Here is a 15175-nt window from a genome sequence, read left to right on the forward strand (position 1 = left end):
AGTGCATAGTTATTTTATATGTAAAATGTTTAATCATGTTTCATGGTCTCGTCAGCATCCTCCCAGTTCTAACTACTGATTTGATGTCTGAGGCTACTGGGAAGAAATAGAAACAGCAGGGTTTACTTTTGTGTACTCTATTGGGCTTCCCAAACTCTCTTCACTTTTACTGTCATCTACAAAATATGAATCATAGTATTTTATGCCACCCTATATTTCAAGACTGTAAAGAAGATGTAAAAAATGAGAAAACTGATATACAGAAGTTTTTATTTGATTTATTTGTTTTATTTTAAAGAGTTTATTTTTTGCCCTGCCTAGTGTGGCTCAGTTGGTTGGGCATCATCCCTCAAAGTGAAAGGTTGCTGGTTGGATTCCCAGTCAAGGCACATGCCTGGGTTTCAGGTTCAGTCCCTGGTCAGGTTGTTTTTATAATATAAACACAATGTATGAGTATAGGAAATGACTATCATTTTTGATCCTCAGTTGGAATTTTCTCCCTCAATGTAGAAATAAACCTATCAATATAGAAAATTACTTACTTATAAAATAATAATTCCCCTGAAGACAAAGACCATATTTCATTAATAGAGTACCATGTCTAACCAGGGCTTATGATATGGTATATGTCTTCATTAAATGTTTCTTATCTAATACACTATCATTTTCTCTTCTAGCTCTGCAATAATTTCCCTATTCTCCTTGACTATTTCCCAGGAAGTCATAACAAATATTTAGAAAATATTGCTAATTTAAGAAGATATGTTATAGAGAAAGCAAAAGAACATCAAGCATCCCTGGACGTTAACAATCCTCAGGACTTTATTGATTATTTCCTGATCAAAATGGACCAGGTAAACAGTTTTCAAGAGATCACTTATTTTGATTGTGCATCTTGTGGTTCATTGAATATTTTTTTGTATTTACCAGTGGTTATTTACAGTGGTTATTTTTTTGTATTTACCAGGTTATTTCAATGGTTAAGCAAGTAATCCTGTCAAGCATTTTAAGGACATAAAGTGTGTATGAATCTACACTAAGCATTATAGAAAATACAATATTAAATAGTGAAATAAAAAAGCAAATTGTTAACTAACTGGACTACATTAGTCCTGTTTTGAGGTACTAATAATCTACCTGAGGGGAGACAGAGTGACACCTCAGGACACATGGAAACAATTACAAACATATTAAAAAATACACAATAGCATAATGTGAAAACATACATTATCATTACATACAATGTATAAAAGGATGAAAACGACTGGCTTAGCCTGCTGGGTTTCCTGCATGTCCAGTGATTGGAAGCAAATCTTCATATATTTACAGTGAAGGAGAGAGGTGCAGAAGTTGTTGTGAGAAAGAGGTGGATGGAGGGAGAAGCCTCATAGAGTGTAAAATAGAAAGAATTGGTATAGGATTGGAAGTGGAGGTTGATATTGGTAAGCATGAGTTTTATACCATTTGTTGAAAAGACAAATTTTCCCACATGAATTGCCTTGATACCCTCACCAAAAATGAATTGACTGAGAATTTGAGGGTGTATTTCTTTGATATCAATTCTAATCCAATAATACCTGTGTGGCATTATTCTAATGCCAGCAACACACTTTCTGATAGTCTTAATTACTAGATTTTTAGTGAGTTTTGAAATTGAGAATTGTGAGTCTTTTAACATTGTTGTTGTTTTTCAAGATTGTTTTGGCTATTCTAGGTCCTCTGAATTTCCATATGAATTTTAGGATAAATATGTCAGGTTTTTCAAAGAAGTCAGTGGGGCTTTGGTAGGGATTGCATTACATTTGTAGATCATTCATAGAGTAATACCATTTTAAGAACTGAAGTGAAATTCACATACCCTGCAATTTACCATTTTACAGTATACAGTTTAGTGGCATTTGAGTACATTCCTTGATACTGGGTAACCACTAGCTTTCTCTAATTTTAAAACATTTCCATCACTCTGCAAAAACTGGATGATCCATTAAATGATCTCTCCCCATTTATTCTACTCCATCTTCTGTTAACCTGCAATCTGCTCTATCTTTTAGAGGTTCATCAAGTTGTGGTATGTATTTTTAATGGCTGAATAATATTCCATTTTATGGACATACCATGCTTTATTTTTCCATCATCTATTGATAGACATTTGTATTGTGTCTACCTTTGGCTCTTATGAACAATGATGCTATAAAACTTTCTGTACAAGTTTCTTCATGTATGTGTTTTCATTTCTGTTGGGTACATTCCTAAAACAGGAGTTAATGGGACATATGGCAATTTTATGTCTAACATTTGAGGAACAGCCAAATTTTTCCTCAGTGACTGCAACATTTATATTCCCACTGGCAGTGTCTGAACAAGGTACCTATTTCCCCACACAGTGGCCAATATTTATTTTCTAATTTTTAGCAATTATTAAAGCTATTGTAGTTAATATAAATATGTAACTTTGGTTTTGATTTGCATTTTCTTGATACCAATGATGTTGAACATATTTTCATGTGGTATTCCCCATTTGTCCATCTTCTTTGGGAAAATGTCATTCAAGTCCTTTGCCTCTTAAACATTGTGTTGCTTGTCTTTGTTGTACAGCTGTAAGAGTTGATATATTTTAGGCATTAAACCTTTATACAGATGTGAAAGTCAAATATTTTCTCCCATTATGTAACTTGTCACTCGACATTCTTGATTATATCATTTGATGCACGATTATATCGTTTGACGCACAACCTTTTTTTAAAAATATATTTTATTGATTATGTTATTACAGTTGTCCCATTCCCCTCCTTCACTCCCCTCCACCCTGCACACTCTCTCCCACCCACATTTCCCCCCTTTAGTTCATGTCCATGTGTCATAAGTTCTTTAGTTTCTGCATTTCCCATATTATTCTTACCCTTCCCCTGTCTATTTTCTACCTACCATCTATGCTACTTTTCCTCCTCTCTCCTCTTCCCACTCCCCTGTTGCTAACCCTCCATGTGATCTCCATTTCTGTGGTTATGTTCCTGTTCTAGTTGATTGCTTAGTTTGTTTTTGTTTTTGTTTTAGGTGTGGTTGTTAATAATTGCGAGTTTGCTGTCTTTTTACTATACATGCTTTTATCTTCTTTTTCTTAGATAAGTCCCCTTAACATTTCATAAAATAAGGGCTTGTTTGTAGGTTTGATGATGAACTCCTTTAACTTGACCTTATCTGAGAAGCACTTTAGCTGCCCTTCCATTCCAAATGAAAGCTTTGCTGGATAGAGCAATATGGGATGTAGGTCCTTGCCTTTCATGATTTGGAATACTTCTTTCCAGCCCCTTCTTGCCTGTAAGATCTCTTTGGAGAAATCAGCTGACAGTCTGATGGAAACTGCTTTGTACGTTACTGTCCCCTTATTGATGCACGACCTTTTTTATTTTGATAGATTCTGGTTTAAATATGTGTTCTTTTGTTTCTCTGGTGTCAAATCTAAGAATTGATTTCCAAGAATGAATTTGTGAAGATTTTCCCATTTTCTTCAAAGAGTTTTATAGGTTTTGTTCTCATATTTAATTTTTAATTTATTTTGAGTTCTATTTTTCATTTGGAGTGAAGCAGAGGTCTAACTTCATCCATTTTCATATGATTATCCACTTGTTCTAGCACAATTTGTTGAAGAGCATTTTCTTATGAATTAAATAATCTTGGTACCCTGTTGAAAATAAATAGGCCAAAGGTCTGTTGTTTTATATATAGATTTCAATTCTATTCCATTACTCTTCTTTTCTGATTTTTTTGCCAGGAATGTATCGCTTTGATTATGATAGCTTTGCAGTAATTTTCAAATTGGGAAGTTGTGACCTCCTCTGCAGTTCCATGTGAATTAGGAGGATAGGCTTTTCCATTACTACAAAAACACATTTGGTATTTTGATGGGTTTCATTGTACCTTTATATTGCTTCAGGGACTATTACTATCTTATCAATGTTGAATCTTCCAGTATTTATATGTGGGCTGGTTTTTCACTTATTATTTTGATTAACAATGGCTTTAGTTTTCAGTGTACAAACCTTTCACCTCTTTACCTATTTCTACTAATTAAGATTGTGTTTGTCTACAAATAAAAGAAAACATTTTAACCATGGCTTTAGCAAATAGAGGGTTCATTCACTTCCCATAAAAGGAGTCTTGTGATGTGTCAGTGGAGGGATGTACAGAAACCCCAAAACTTCAGAGTCAAATAGTTTGCATTTCTCTTCTCCCAGACTTAGTCTATAGGCCACACTTAATGATTAGATCTTCCCACTCCAAGATGCTGTTTACCATTTCCTTCACATTTTTGTTATGAGGAGAAAGGAGGAGGTAGAAGAATTGACATCAATAGGCTTCTGCTCATATCTCAGTGGTAAAAACTATGTGGCATGACTAACTCCACCTGTAAATGAGGCAATGTATGGAATGACATTCAGGCAAGTGAGGGATAAGGCAGTAGAAAATGATGTTTGCATCAAATAATTTACAGTCTCTTGGCAAACCCTGTAGAAGTTTTTTTCTAAAATTGCACCTTGCAGTTAATATGTTGCCTTAACTTTATAACAATGTGAGTTGTTTTGGATTAACTGTAACTCTGACAAGCAAATTAGTGCAATAATTTAATCACATTGTTCCTAGGAAAAGCACAACCCACAGTCGGTGTTTACTTTGGAAAACTTGGCAGTCACTGTATCTGATTTTTTCGGAGCTGGAACAGAGACAGCAAGTACTACCGTGAGATACTGTCTACTACTCCTGCTGAAGCACCCAGAAGTCTTAGGTATGCTGGACTTGGCAGGAGGAGTGAATTTCAGAATGGGAGGAGGGGTGGCGCTAGTGCATTGTATCTTGCTTGTCTTAGAGAAGAGTCATCATTCAAATTTCTGTTTGCCCTGAATAATTTTTCCAGGTTTAAAGAAGGGATAATAATGGGACATCTTTCTATAATACAGGCAGATGACTGAGAGGAGTGAAAACACGGTGGGCAGTAGCAGAGTAGTAAGGCAGAGTCTGGCTTTCATGGGAGGTTATTTGTGGCAGGTACAGCCAGCATGTATTGATCTGACACTGCATACTAGTTTTATTAAAAATAGGTGGGTCACTTTGAACAGCAGGTATATCATTGCAGAGATCTCTCCTCTTTCTGAAAAGGCAGGGTTCTAATGGGAAATCTTCATACTGAAGCATAAGTTAAAAATCCTAGAGGTTTAATGAGGCTGCCTGAGGAAATTTGCACAGTATAGAAAGTGTTCTAAAAATTTAGTTTCACAGGAAATGTGTTACTATTCCAGCTTAAGATGTTTTGTAAAGGAATTTTGTTATTTTAGAAGTCTGTTTCCAGAAAGGTAGTGATGCAAATTAAAGCCACAATGAGATCCCACTTCATACCAGTCAGAATGGCCATCATAAACAAAGCAACAAACAACAAGTGTTGGAGAGGCTGTGAAGAAAAAGGGACCCTCAGACACTGTTGGTGGGATTGCAGACTGGTGCAACCACTATGGAAAATAGTATGGCATTTTCTCAGAAAATGAAAAATAGATCCGATATTTGACCCAGCAATTCCACTGCTAGGATAATGTCCTAAGAACCCTGAAACACCAATCTGAAAGAACCTATGCACCCCAATGTTCATAGCAACACAATTTATAATAGTCAAGTGTTGGAAGCAACCTAGATACCTATCAGTAAATGAATGGATCAAAAAACTATGGTACATTCAAACAGTGGAATTCTATGCAGCAGAAAGAAAGAAGGAGCTCCTACCCTTTGCAACAGCATGGATGGAACTGGAAAGTATTATGCTAAGCGAAATGAACCCGGCAGTGAAAGATAAATGCTACATGATCTCACCTTTAGCAGGAACCTAAACAACAAAACAAAGAAACAAGCAAAATGTAACCAAAGACACTGAAATAGAGGACAGGCTGACAGTGACCAGAGGGGAGAGGGGAGGGAATTTCAGGGGAAAAGGGGAAGGGTTTACAGGAACAAGTATAAAGGACACATGGACAAAATCTAGGGGGAGGGTGGAAATGGGGGAGGAGGTGAGGAGGACTGGGGAGGTGGGCTAGGATGAGAGTAAAAAACAGAATACTGTACTTGAACAACAATTTAAATAAAAAAAGAAGAATGATTAAAAATAAATGAATAAATAAATGAAAACAAACAAACAAACAAAAAGAATTTTGGAAGAAGTGTCAATAATTTGATCTTTTGCAAAGCAGTGTATGTCAGAAATTTACCTTTAGGTCTGTCTGAACTGGGACCCACAGGCTGCATGTGACCCAGGATTGCTGTGAACGCAGCCCAACACAAAATCATAAATTTACTTAAAACCCTTCTTTTTGTTCATCAGTTTTCATTAGTGTTTGTGTATTTAATGTGTGGTCCAAGACAACTCTTCTTCTTCTAGTGTGGCCCAGAAACACCAAAAGTTTGGACACCCTTGCAAAAGTTATGGTTGTGCATAGTGTTTTAGAAATATAATTATTTTGTACTGTGTCAAAATCCCATTAAGATGAGTGTAATCAATTACAAATGAGAATTAGTCTTTTAAATCTGGATAAAAGGCAGTCAGGAAATAGTCAACAAATCCCAACAAATTTCTGGAACACAGACAGCATACTGAGAGGAGATCATGAACTTGATAGAGAAAATAAAATTATAACCTCAGTGTCAGAAGAAGAAGGTACATGATGAGGAAAAGATATTTGTGTATCCCTACATCCCTGTACATTTTGGTGTTTAGAAGTACCAAGTGTCAAAGAAGGTAGAGGTATAAACCAGCTGAAAAAGATAGTTCTCCTTGCCTCAGAACCCTTGGACAGCTTTTTAGAAATGGTTTTACTCTGATATAATTGACAATCAATGAATTGCATGTATTTAAAGTGTACAGTTAGATGGGTTTTGACATTAATCAAGCTTATCAATCAGCCACAAAAGTGTCCACTCACCCTTGGAAGTCCTTCCTCCTATCTCTCTCCCTCCACTGGCAACCCCATGGGGTTTTTTTCTATTACTATAGATTGGTTTGGATTTTTTGAAGTTTTTTGTTTTTAATTTTAATTGTTGTTCAGGTACAGTTTTCTGCCTTTTACCACCATCAAGCCCACCTCTACAGGCCTCCCCACCTCCCTCCAGTTCCCCCCTCTTTGTTATTGTCTAGGTGTCCTTCATACTTGTTCCTGCAAACCCTTTCCCTTTTCCCCCAAATTCCCTCCCCTCTCCATAAAACTGGAAAGTGTAATGCTAAGCAAAATAAGCCAGGTGGTGAAAGACAAATACCATATAATCTCACCTTTAACAGGAATCTAATAAACAAAACAAAACAAACAAGTAAAATATAACGAAAGACACTGAAATTGACAGCTTTTTTAAATGAAATAACTGCTTTTGCCCAACAGACTGAGGGAAGTTTACTCTATGGAAAAATGGAACCTGAGAGGCCCTCCACTCAGGGACATTGGACAAAGACAGGGAAAGAGTGAGGTGTAGGGCTGAAAAGAAAGGTTAGATAACAATCTTTTCCTTGAGTACAGAGACTCTTAACTTCTTTTTCCATCCTGTTTCCTGAAATTCAGCAGCCAGATTAAACAAACAAACAAACAAAAAACTCCAGAAAATGAACAGCTCTGGAGGAAAGACTTCCATAGTTTGTTATGTGGGTAGAAAATTCTCTTGACACATGTATCAGCATGAGTGAAAAAAAACCCCACCTAATACAAGGAACACAATCATTGAATTTCAGAACACTAGGATTAAGAAGAAAATCACAAAAGCTTCCAGAGAGCTGCATCATGTCATATGTAGGGATAAGCATTCACAATGCCATCAGTATTCTAAAGAGCAGCTGTCAAATTATGTATTAAAGGGTATGTTCTCAGACCTGTACATTTGACAGAAACTTTACCCACTCTTTTCCCTTTTTTATCCAAATGTCTTATGTCATGTTAGAAGCCATGGGCTCAGGAATCAAGAAGACTCAAAGGGGAAGGAAGTCAATAGAGAGGGATACCAGGCCTGCAAAATATCCATTTCAAAATGATTAGGGGAATGACACAAGTGTCAGAAGAGATACCAAAAAGAATAAAAGTGATAGATTACCAGTGATTTCTTTTTTTTGTATTTTATTTATTTATGTATTTATTTCAGAAATTATTGTTGTTCAATTAAAATCGATTGCATTTTCTCCCCACCACTTCCCCCAGCCCAGCTAAACCCACCTCCCTTCCTTGCTTCCACCTTCAGCCTTGGTTTTGCCCATGTGTTCTTTATAGTAGTTCCTGAAAACCCTTCTCCCCACTTCCCCTTCCCCTCTCCCCTCTGGCTAGTGTTAGATTGTTCTTCATTTCAATGTCTCTGGTTATATTTTGCTTGATTTTTTCTTTTGTTGATTATGTTGCAGTTAAAGGTGAGATCATATGGTATTTGTCCCTCACTGCCTGGCTGATTTCACTTAGCACAATGCTCTCCAGTTCCATCCATGCTGTTGCAAAGGGGAGGGGCTCCTTCTTTCTCTCTGCTGCATAGAATTCCATTGTGTGAAGGTACCATGGTTTCTGATCCATTCATTTGCTGATGGGCGCTTAAGTTGCTTCCAGCACTTGGCTATGATCTCCAAAATATATAAAGAACTCACAGGACGCCACTCCAGGAAGACAAAAAACCCAATTAATGAATGGGCAAAAGACTTGAACAGACACTTCTTCAAGGGGGCCATACAGAGGGCCCACAGACATATGGAAAGATGCTCAGCATCAGTAGCCATCAGAGAGATGCAAATTAAAACCACAATGAGATACCACCTCACACCAGTCAGAATGGCCATCATAACTAAAACAACAAACAAATGTTGGAGAAGATGTGGAGAAATGGGAACCCTGGCCACTGTTGGTGGGAATGCAGACTAGTGTAGCTACTGTGGAAAACAATATGGAATTTCCTCAGAAAAATAAAAATGGGACTGCCTTTTGACCCAGCAATTTCACTGCTGGGATTATACCATAAGAGCTCTGAAATACCAATTCAAAAGAACCTAAGCACACCAATGTTCAGAGATTTTTTTTCTTTTTCTTTTTTTTTTTAAGAGAGGGAGAGAAACATCAATGTGTGGTTGCCTCTTGCTTGTCCCCCTACTGGGGAACTAGCCCACAACCCAGGCATGTCCTCTAATTGAGAATTGAACCAGCCACCCTTCTGTTCACAGGCCTGCGCTCAATCCACTGAGCTGCACCAGCCAGGGCCAGAGAATTCTTAATACTGTAATTATTATTAGGAGTTGGAAACACTGACCTCAGTAGCTAGAAATAATTAAAATTGAGATACAGGAAATTATGAACTGAATAAAAGAATCTTGGTTAAGTACAAGAAAGTACCCAAAGTGAAACAAAATTATAGATTGTTTATGTAGACAGAATGGTGTTAAAATGTAACCTAACTGGTTGGGGGGAGTGTAGTAAGAGGAATTACGTGCATGTCTGTATTTTGCATGATGCAGGGTTGGAGGTAAATTCTCACCTTCCGTACGAGGAAATCAGATATAGCCTAAAAATAGGTGAGTAAGAAATAGAGTGAATCATTGTTCAGAAATTGAGAATGCATTTCAGGAGAAATGAGTAGAATGTTCAATTGGTCATACTGCCAAGTTGGAGGATGAAGAGAGTACCATTACAAATTGTACAAACACACAAAACACACATGCACACAAAACATACATTATAATTTAATTATTCAACCTACACATTGTTTTATAGAAAATTAGTATTTGAATTCCTATTTTTCTTTCTGCAAGGACTTTATTTCTCCTATTTTAATGGATGGAACTGGAGAGCACTATGCTAAGTGAAATAAGCCTGGCAATGAAAGACAAATACCATATGATTTCACCTTTAAGTGGAACCTAATCTAAAAAACAAACAAGCAAGCCAAATATAACCAGAAACATTGACATTAAGAATAAATGGACAGTAACAAGAGGGGAAATGGGAAGGGATAATAGGGGGGAAAGAATGAAGCGTTTTCAGCAACAACAATAAGGAACACATGGACAAAACCAAGGGGGGTGGAATCAGGGGAGTGAGGTGGGGATGACTGGCATGGGGGAGAAGTAAGGGGAAAAGGCAGACAACTATACTTGAACAACAATAAAATAAAAGAATTCAAAAAATTATTTTGTTCAAGTAAAGTTGTCTCCAATTGTATTTCTGTTTTAAAAGATTTTACTGATTTGTTTTTAGAGAGAGGGGAAAGAAGAAGATAAGCAAGGGGGAGAAACATGGATTTGTGAGAGAAATATTAGTCTGCTGTCTCTCGCCTGCTCCCCAACCAGGGACCTGGACCACAACCCAAACATATGGCCTGTCCAGGAATCAAACTTGCAACCTTTCATTTTGCAGGATCATGCTCAACAAACTGAGCCATGACATTCTGGGCAAGGACTGTATTTTCTTGACTTATGTTCTGTGTATATTTTGTAACATTTCATCATTTCTGTTTATATTATCACGTATGCTGATATATAGACATGGGTGATGTATCTTAAGCCTAGCTTGTAGGAGAGTCACATGCATCTACTCCAGCAATTATTTCTCTTTGTGTAGGTGTATTTTGGGGCATATGACTAGTGTTTGTAATAATGTCTAGGCACCTTGGTAGTGCTTCATGTTCCTTGGATCATCATGTAATTCTGGTATGCATTTTTCTCTTTTCCATCAGTTTTGCTTGTGTCTTACAGCTAAGGTCCGGGAAGAGATTGACCGTGTGGTTGGCAGAGACCGGAGCCCCTGCCTGGAGGACAGGAGTCACATGCCCTATTTGGATGCTGTGGTGCACGAAACCCAGAGATACGTTGACGTCGTCCCTAATGTGCCCCATGCAGTGACTTGTGACGTTAAATTCAGAAACTACCTTATCCCCAAGGTAAGATTTGTTTCTCTTGTACTGGCCTCAGTGGTTTTGAAGTTCCCATTTTCACAGTATGGGTTTTATCCTCTACCAACAAAGGTAAGAGAAGTGCAAAAATCAGACATGTAGCTGCTTGATGGACTCTATGTGGTTTCCAGTTTAAATTATACACATTTGTAACAGGTTTGGACATCTGGCACTGTAGGTCTTCCAAATGCTTCTTTTTAAAAATCTATTCATCTTTAGAGAGACAGGAAGGGAGGGAGAAAGAGAAGGAGTGAAACATAAATGTGAGTGAGAAACATGGGTTGATTGGCTCTCTTACATGCCCTCACCGAGGGACCAAATCTGCAGCCCAGGCATGTGCCCTGACCAGGAATCGAACCAGGGAACTTTTTTTGGTGGAACTATGCTCAACCCAATGAGGCACACCAGTCAGGGCTGTTCCACTTCTTTCATATTGTTTGGCTAATTTTAGCTGTTTACATTTCCTAACCAATATTAGCATCTATTTGTCAATTTACCAAAACAATTTGCTGTGATGTTAGATTAGTTTGGCAAGTCTTTTTTTTTTAAATTTTATTTTAATCATTGTTTGGCAAGTCTTAACATCATGACACATTGACTCTTTCAATTAGTAGGCATGGTATATGCTCATGGTATAATCCTCAACAAATCATTAGCAAACCAGATTTGGCAATACATCAAAAAAATCATACACCCTGATCAAGTAGGTTTTATCCAGGGATGCAAAGACGGTACAATGTGTGCAAATCAAAAAATGTGATATATAACATAAACAAAATGAAGGTCAAAAAGACATGATTACTTCAATAGATGTGGAAAAGCATTTGATAAAATTCAGCACATAGTTATGATATAAACCCTCAGCCAAGTAGATAGAGAGGAAGGATACCTCAACATAATAAAGGCCGTATATGAAAAACCTACTGTCAACATAATACTCTATGGGCAAGAACTAAAAGCATTTCCCTTAAGATCAGAAACAAGACAGGGGTGTCTGCAATCACTGTTCTTATATTATTAATAAATCAACAAACAAGTGCTGGTGAGGATGTAGAGAAAGGGGAAACTTTCAAACAGTAGGTGTGCTGTAGGGGCCAGTGGCACAGCCTCCCTTATCACCCAAGCTGAGTAACTGAGGTGTGCTCTTTGTGCAAGCTGAGTGCACCGTCCTCCATATCAATTTTCTACATCCATTGGAATAGTTGGATATTGGCCTCACTTTCCCCACTCAATGTACATATTCTAAGTATACATACTCAACTGTATTTGATTTGATACTTTTTTCAGGACTTCTGTATTTATATTGATAAGACATTTTTGATCTACAGATTTTCCTCTTCAAAATGTTCTTGTAATATTTTTGATATAAGGTAATGTTGGCCTCATAAAAGTAGGTGAGAAATGTGCTATAATGTGGGTTTATTTTGATTGTCTTATTGTCTTCTTCTTGTGGCCACCTAGTCATGTCCTTAAAATGCATGGCTTCCTATTTGTCAATGTCTAAGACTATCAGCAGAACACTTTGTAATGATGTGAGATTGATTTGTGCTTTTTTTGTTCTATCTGAAGAATATTTGGGAGAGAAGGTCTTAAAGATTTACCATTATCTATTTCTACAACTTTATAGTAGTAGTACTTACATTTTGATTATTTGATACATTAAGGTAAAATTGTACTTATGTTGTGTAGTGCTTGTTATACTTTCTTTATCTCTTTATGAGTATCCAATTATTTGAGCAACACTTGATCAAAACATACTGACTTTTTAAATTTTTGTATCTTATTTTTTATTTTTAAGTATGTTTTATTCATTACGCTATTGCAGTTTTCCCATTTCCCCCTGTTTACCCCTCCTCCACCCTGTACCCCCCAACCCTCCAGCATCCCACTACCTTAGTTCATGTCCATGGGTTGTACATATAAGTTCTTCGAATTCTCTGCTTCCTGTACCATTTTTAACTTCACCTCATCTATTTTATGCCTACGCAATTATGCTTCTTATTCCTTGTACAGTTCCCACCATATTCTTCCTTTCCCCTTATCCACTGAAAACCCTCCATGTGATGTCCATTTCTCTGATTCTGTTCCTGTTCTAGTTGTTTGCTCAGTTTTTGTTTTGGTTCTTCTTTTTTTTAGGTTCAGTTGTTGATAGTTGTGAGTTTGTTGTCATTTGACTGTTCATGGTTTTTGATATTCTTCAATTTCTTCGATAAGTCCCTTTAACATCTCATATAACAAGGGCTGGTGATGATGAACTCCTTTAACTTGACCTTGTCTGGGAAGCACTTTATCTGCACTCCCATTCTAAATGATGACTTTGCTGGATAGAGTAATCTTGGATGTAGGTCCTTGCCTTTCATGATTTTGAATACTTCTTTCCAGCCCCTTCTTGCCTTTAAGATTTCTTTTGAGAAATGAGCTGGAAGTCTTATGGGAACTCCTTTGTAGGTAACTGTCTCCTTTTCTCTTGCTGTTTTTAAGATTCTCTCTTATCTTTAATTTCGGGTAATTTAATGATGTTGTGTCTTGATGTGTGCTTCCTTGGGTCCAATTTCTTTGGGACTCCCTGGGCTGCCGGGACTTTCTGGAAATCTATTTCCTTTGTCAGATTGGGGAAATTTCCCTTAATTACTTGTTCAAATAAGTGTTCAACTTCTTGCTCTTGTTCTTTTCTTTCTGGCACCCCTGTGATTCAGATATTGGAACATTTGAAGTTGTCCCAGATGTTCCTAAGCCTCTCCTCATCTTTTCAAATTGTTTCTTCATTCTGTTCTGATTGGATGTTTCTTTCTTCCTTTTGTTCCAGATCATTGACTTGAGTCCCAGTTTCCTTCACATCACTGTTGATTCCTGATATTTTCCTTTATTTCACTTTGGGTAGCCTTCATTTGTTCCTTCATTTTGGGACTGAGGTCAATCAATTCTGTGAGCATCTTGATTACCAGTGTTTTGAACTCTGCATCAGAGAGGTTGGCTATCTCCTTATTGCTCTGTTCTTTTTCTGGAGTTTTGAATTGTTCTTTCATTTGAGCCATATTTCTTTGTCTCAGCACACCTGTTATGTTGTGAGGGGGTGGGGCCTTAGATATTCTCCAGGGCAGGGCAACGTTCTTTGCATTGTGGTGCTGTCCTGTAGGGGAGGGGTTAGAAGGAAAAATGTGGCTCTCTTGCCTGGCTCTACCCCACTTTCCAATGAACTCTCATGTGAGACTGGGAGTTTTTCCCACTGTGGCAACCCCTGCTGGAGTTTACAGCTACTTTTGAGTCTTAATTTACCATTCAGCCAGTCCTGCCTAACTTGCAGAGTCTGCTGCCTTGCTGCAGGATCTTTCAGCCAGCCTTGCCTGCACAGTCCATAGCCTTGGCGTGGGTATTCTCTACCCGCCCAGCTGCCTGTCTCCCTCCTACTGGTCTGGTTAAGTGTTTCTTTAATTCCTTCATTGTTGGAGTTCCATGCAGTTTGATTTTATGGCACTTCTGGTTGTTTATTGTTTTTAGATTGGTTGTTATCCTCCTTTTGGTTGTGAAAGGAAGTGAAGAGTTTCTACCTATGCCTCCATCTTGGCTGGAACTCTGTGTTTTTTGTATCTTAAAGAAATATTTCATTTATTATTTCTTTAAAAATATGCAGGGGAGCCCTAGATGGGTGGCTAAGTTGGTTGCAGCATTGTTCTGTACACCATGAGGTTGTGGGTTCAGTTCTTAGTCAAGGCACATCCTTGGGTTGCAGGTTCATCCCCAGTCAGGGCACATATGGGAACAACCAATCGATGTTTCTCCCTTACATCAATATCTCTGTCTCCCTCTGTCTCTCTCTCTCTTCATCTCTCACCTCCCCTTCCTCTTTCTCTAAAAATAATTTTAAAATTTTCTCATGTGAGGATTGAAAATACACACACACACGTATACACAGAAGGTAATAATTTTCAAACTAGAGTTATAGAACTATTACATGATAAACATAGAGGATGAAATTTTCCCCCAACTTTGAATAACTTTTTTTAAAATATGGCAACATACATGTATAGGGATTTCTGGTCAAGATGGTGGCATAGATAGACATAGCTCACCTCTTAGCACAACCACATCAAAATTACAACTAAAATGTAGAACAACCATCACTCAGAACCATCTTAAATCAAGTTGAATGGAAGTCTGACAACTACAGAATTAAAGAAACTGCATTCATTAGGACTGTTAAGAGGGGAAAAGACACAGAATGGGCTGGTCTCTCACCCAC

At 37.5% G+C, this 15175-nt stretch overlaps 1 protein-coding gene across 2 annotated transcripts in view; it reads left to right on the top strand.

Moving 5' to 3' along the window:
* Positions 1–15175, top strand: part of LOC114496072 (cytochrome P450 2C19-like) — a 186684-nt gene that overhangs the window by 41652 nt on the left and 129857 nt on the right. Inside the window, exons 5-7 of one of the 2 annotated variants that reach the window (XM_028511316.2) lie at positions 678–854; positions 4642–4783; positions 10739–10923. The exons of the other annotated variant lie outside the window; for it this stretch is intronic. Coding sequence (XP_028367117.1) covers positions 678–854; positions 4642–4783; positions 10739–10923 — 504 coding nt within the window. The remainder of the gene's footprint in view (positions 1–677; positions 855–4641; positions 4784–10738; positions 10924–15175) is intronic. 2 annotated transcript variants of the gene reach the window in all.

This window comes from Phyllostomus discolor, chromosome 5 (genome assembly GCF_004126475.2).
Source record: "Phyllostomus discolor isolate MPI-MPIP mPhyDis1 chromosome 5, mPhyDis1.pri.v3, whole genome shotgun sequence".
NCBI classification, from domain to species: domain Eukaryota; kingdom Metazoa; phylum Chordata; class Mammalia; order Chiroptera; family Phyllostomidae; genus Phyllostomus; species Phyllostomus discolor.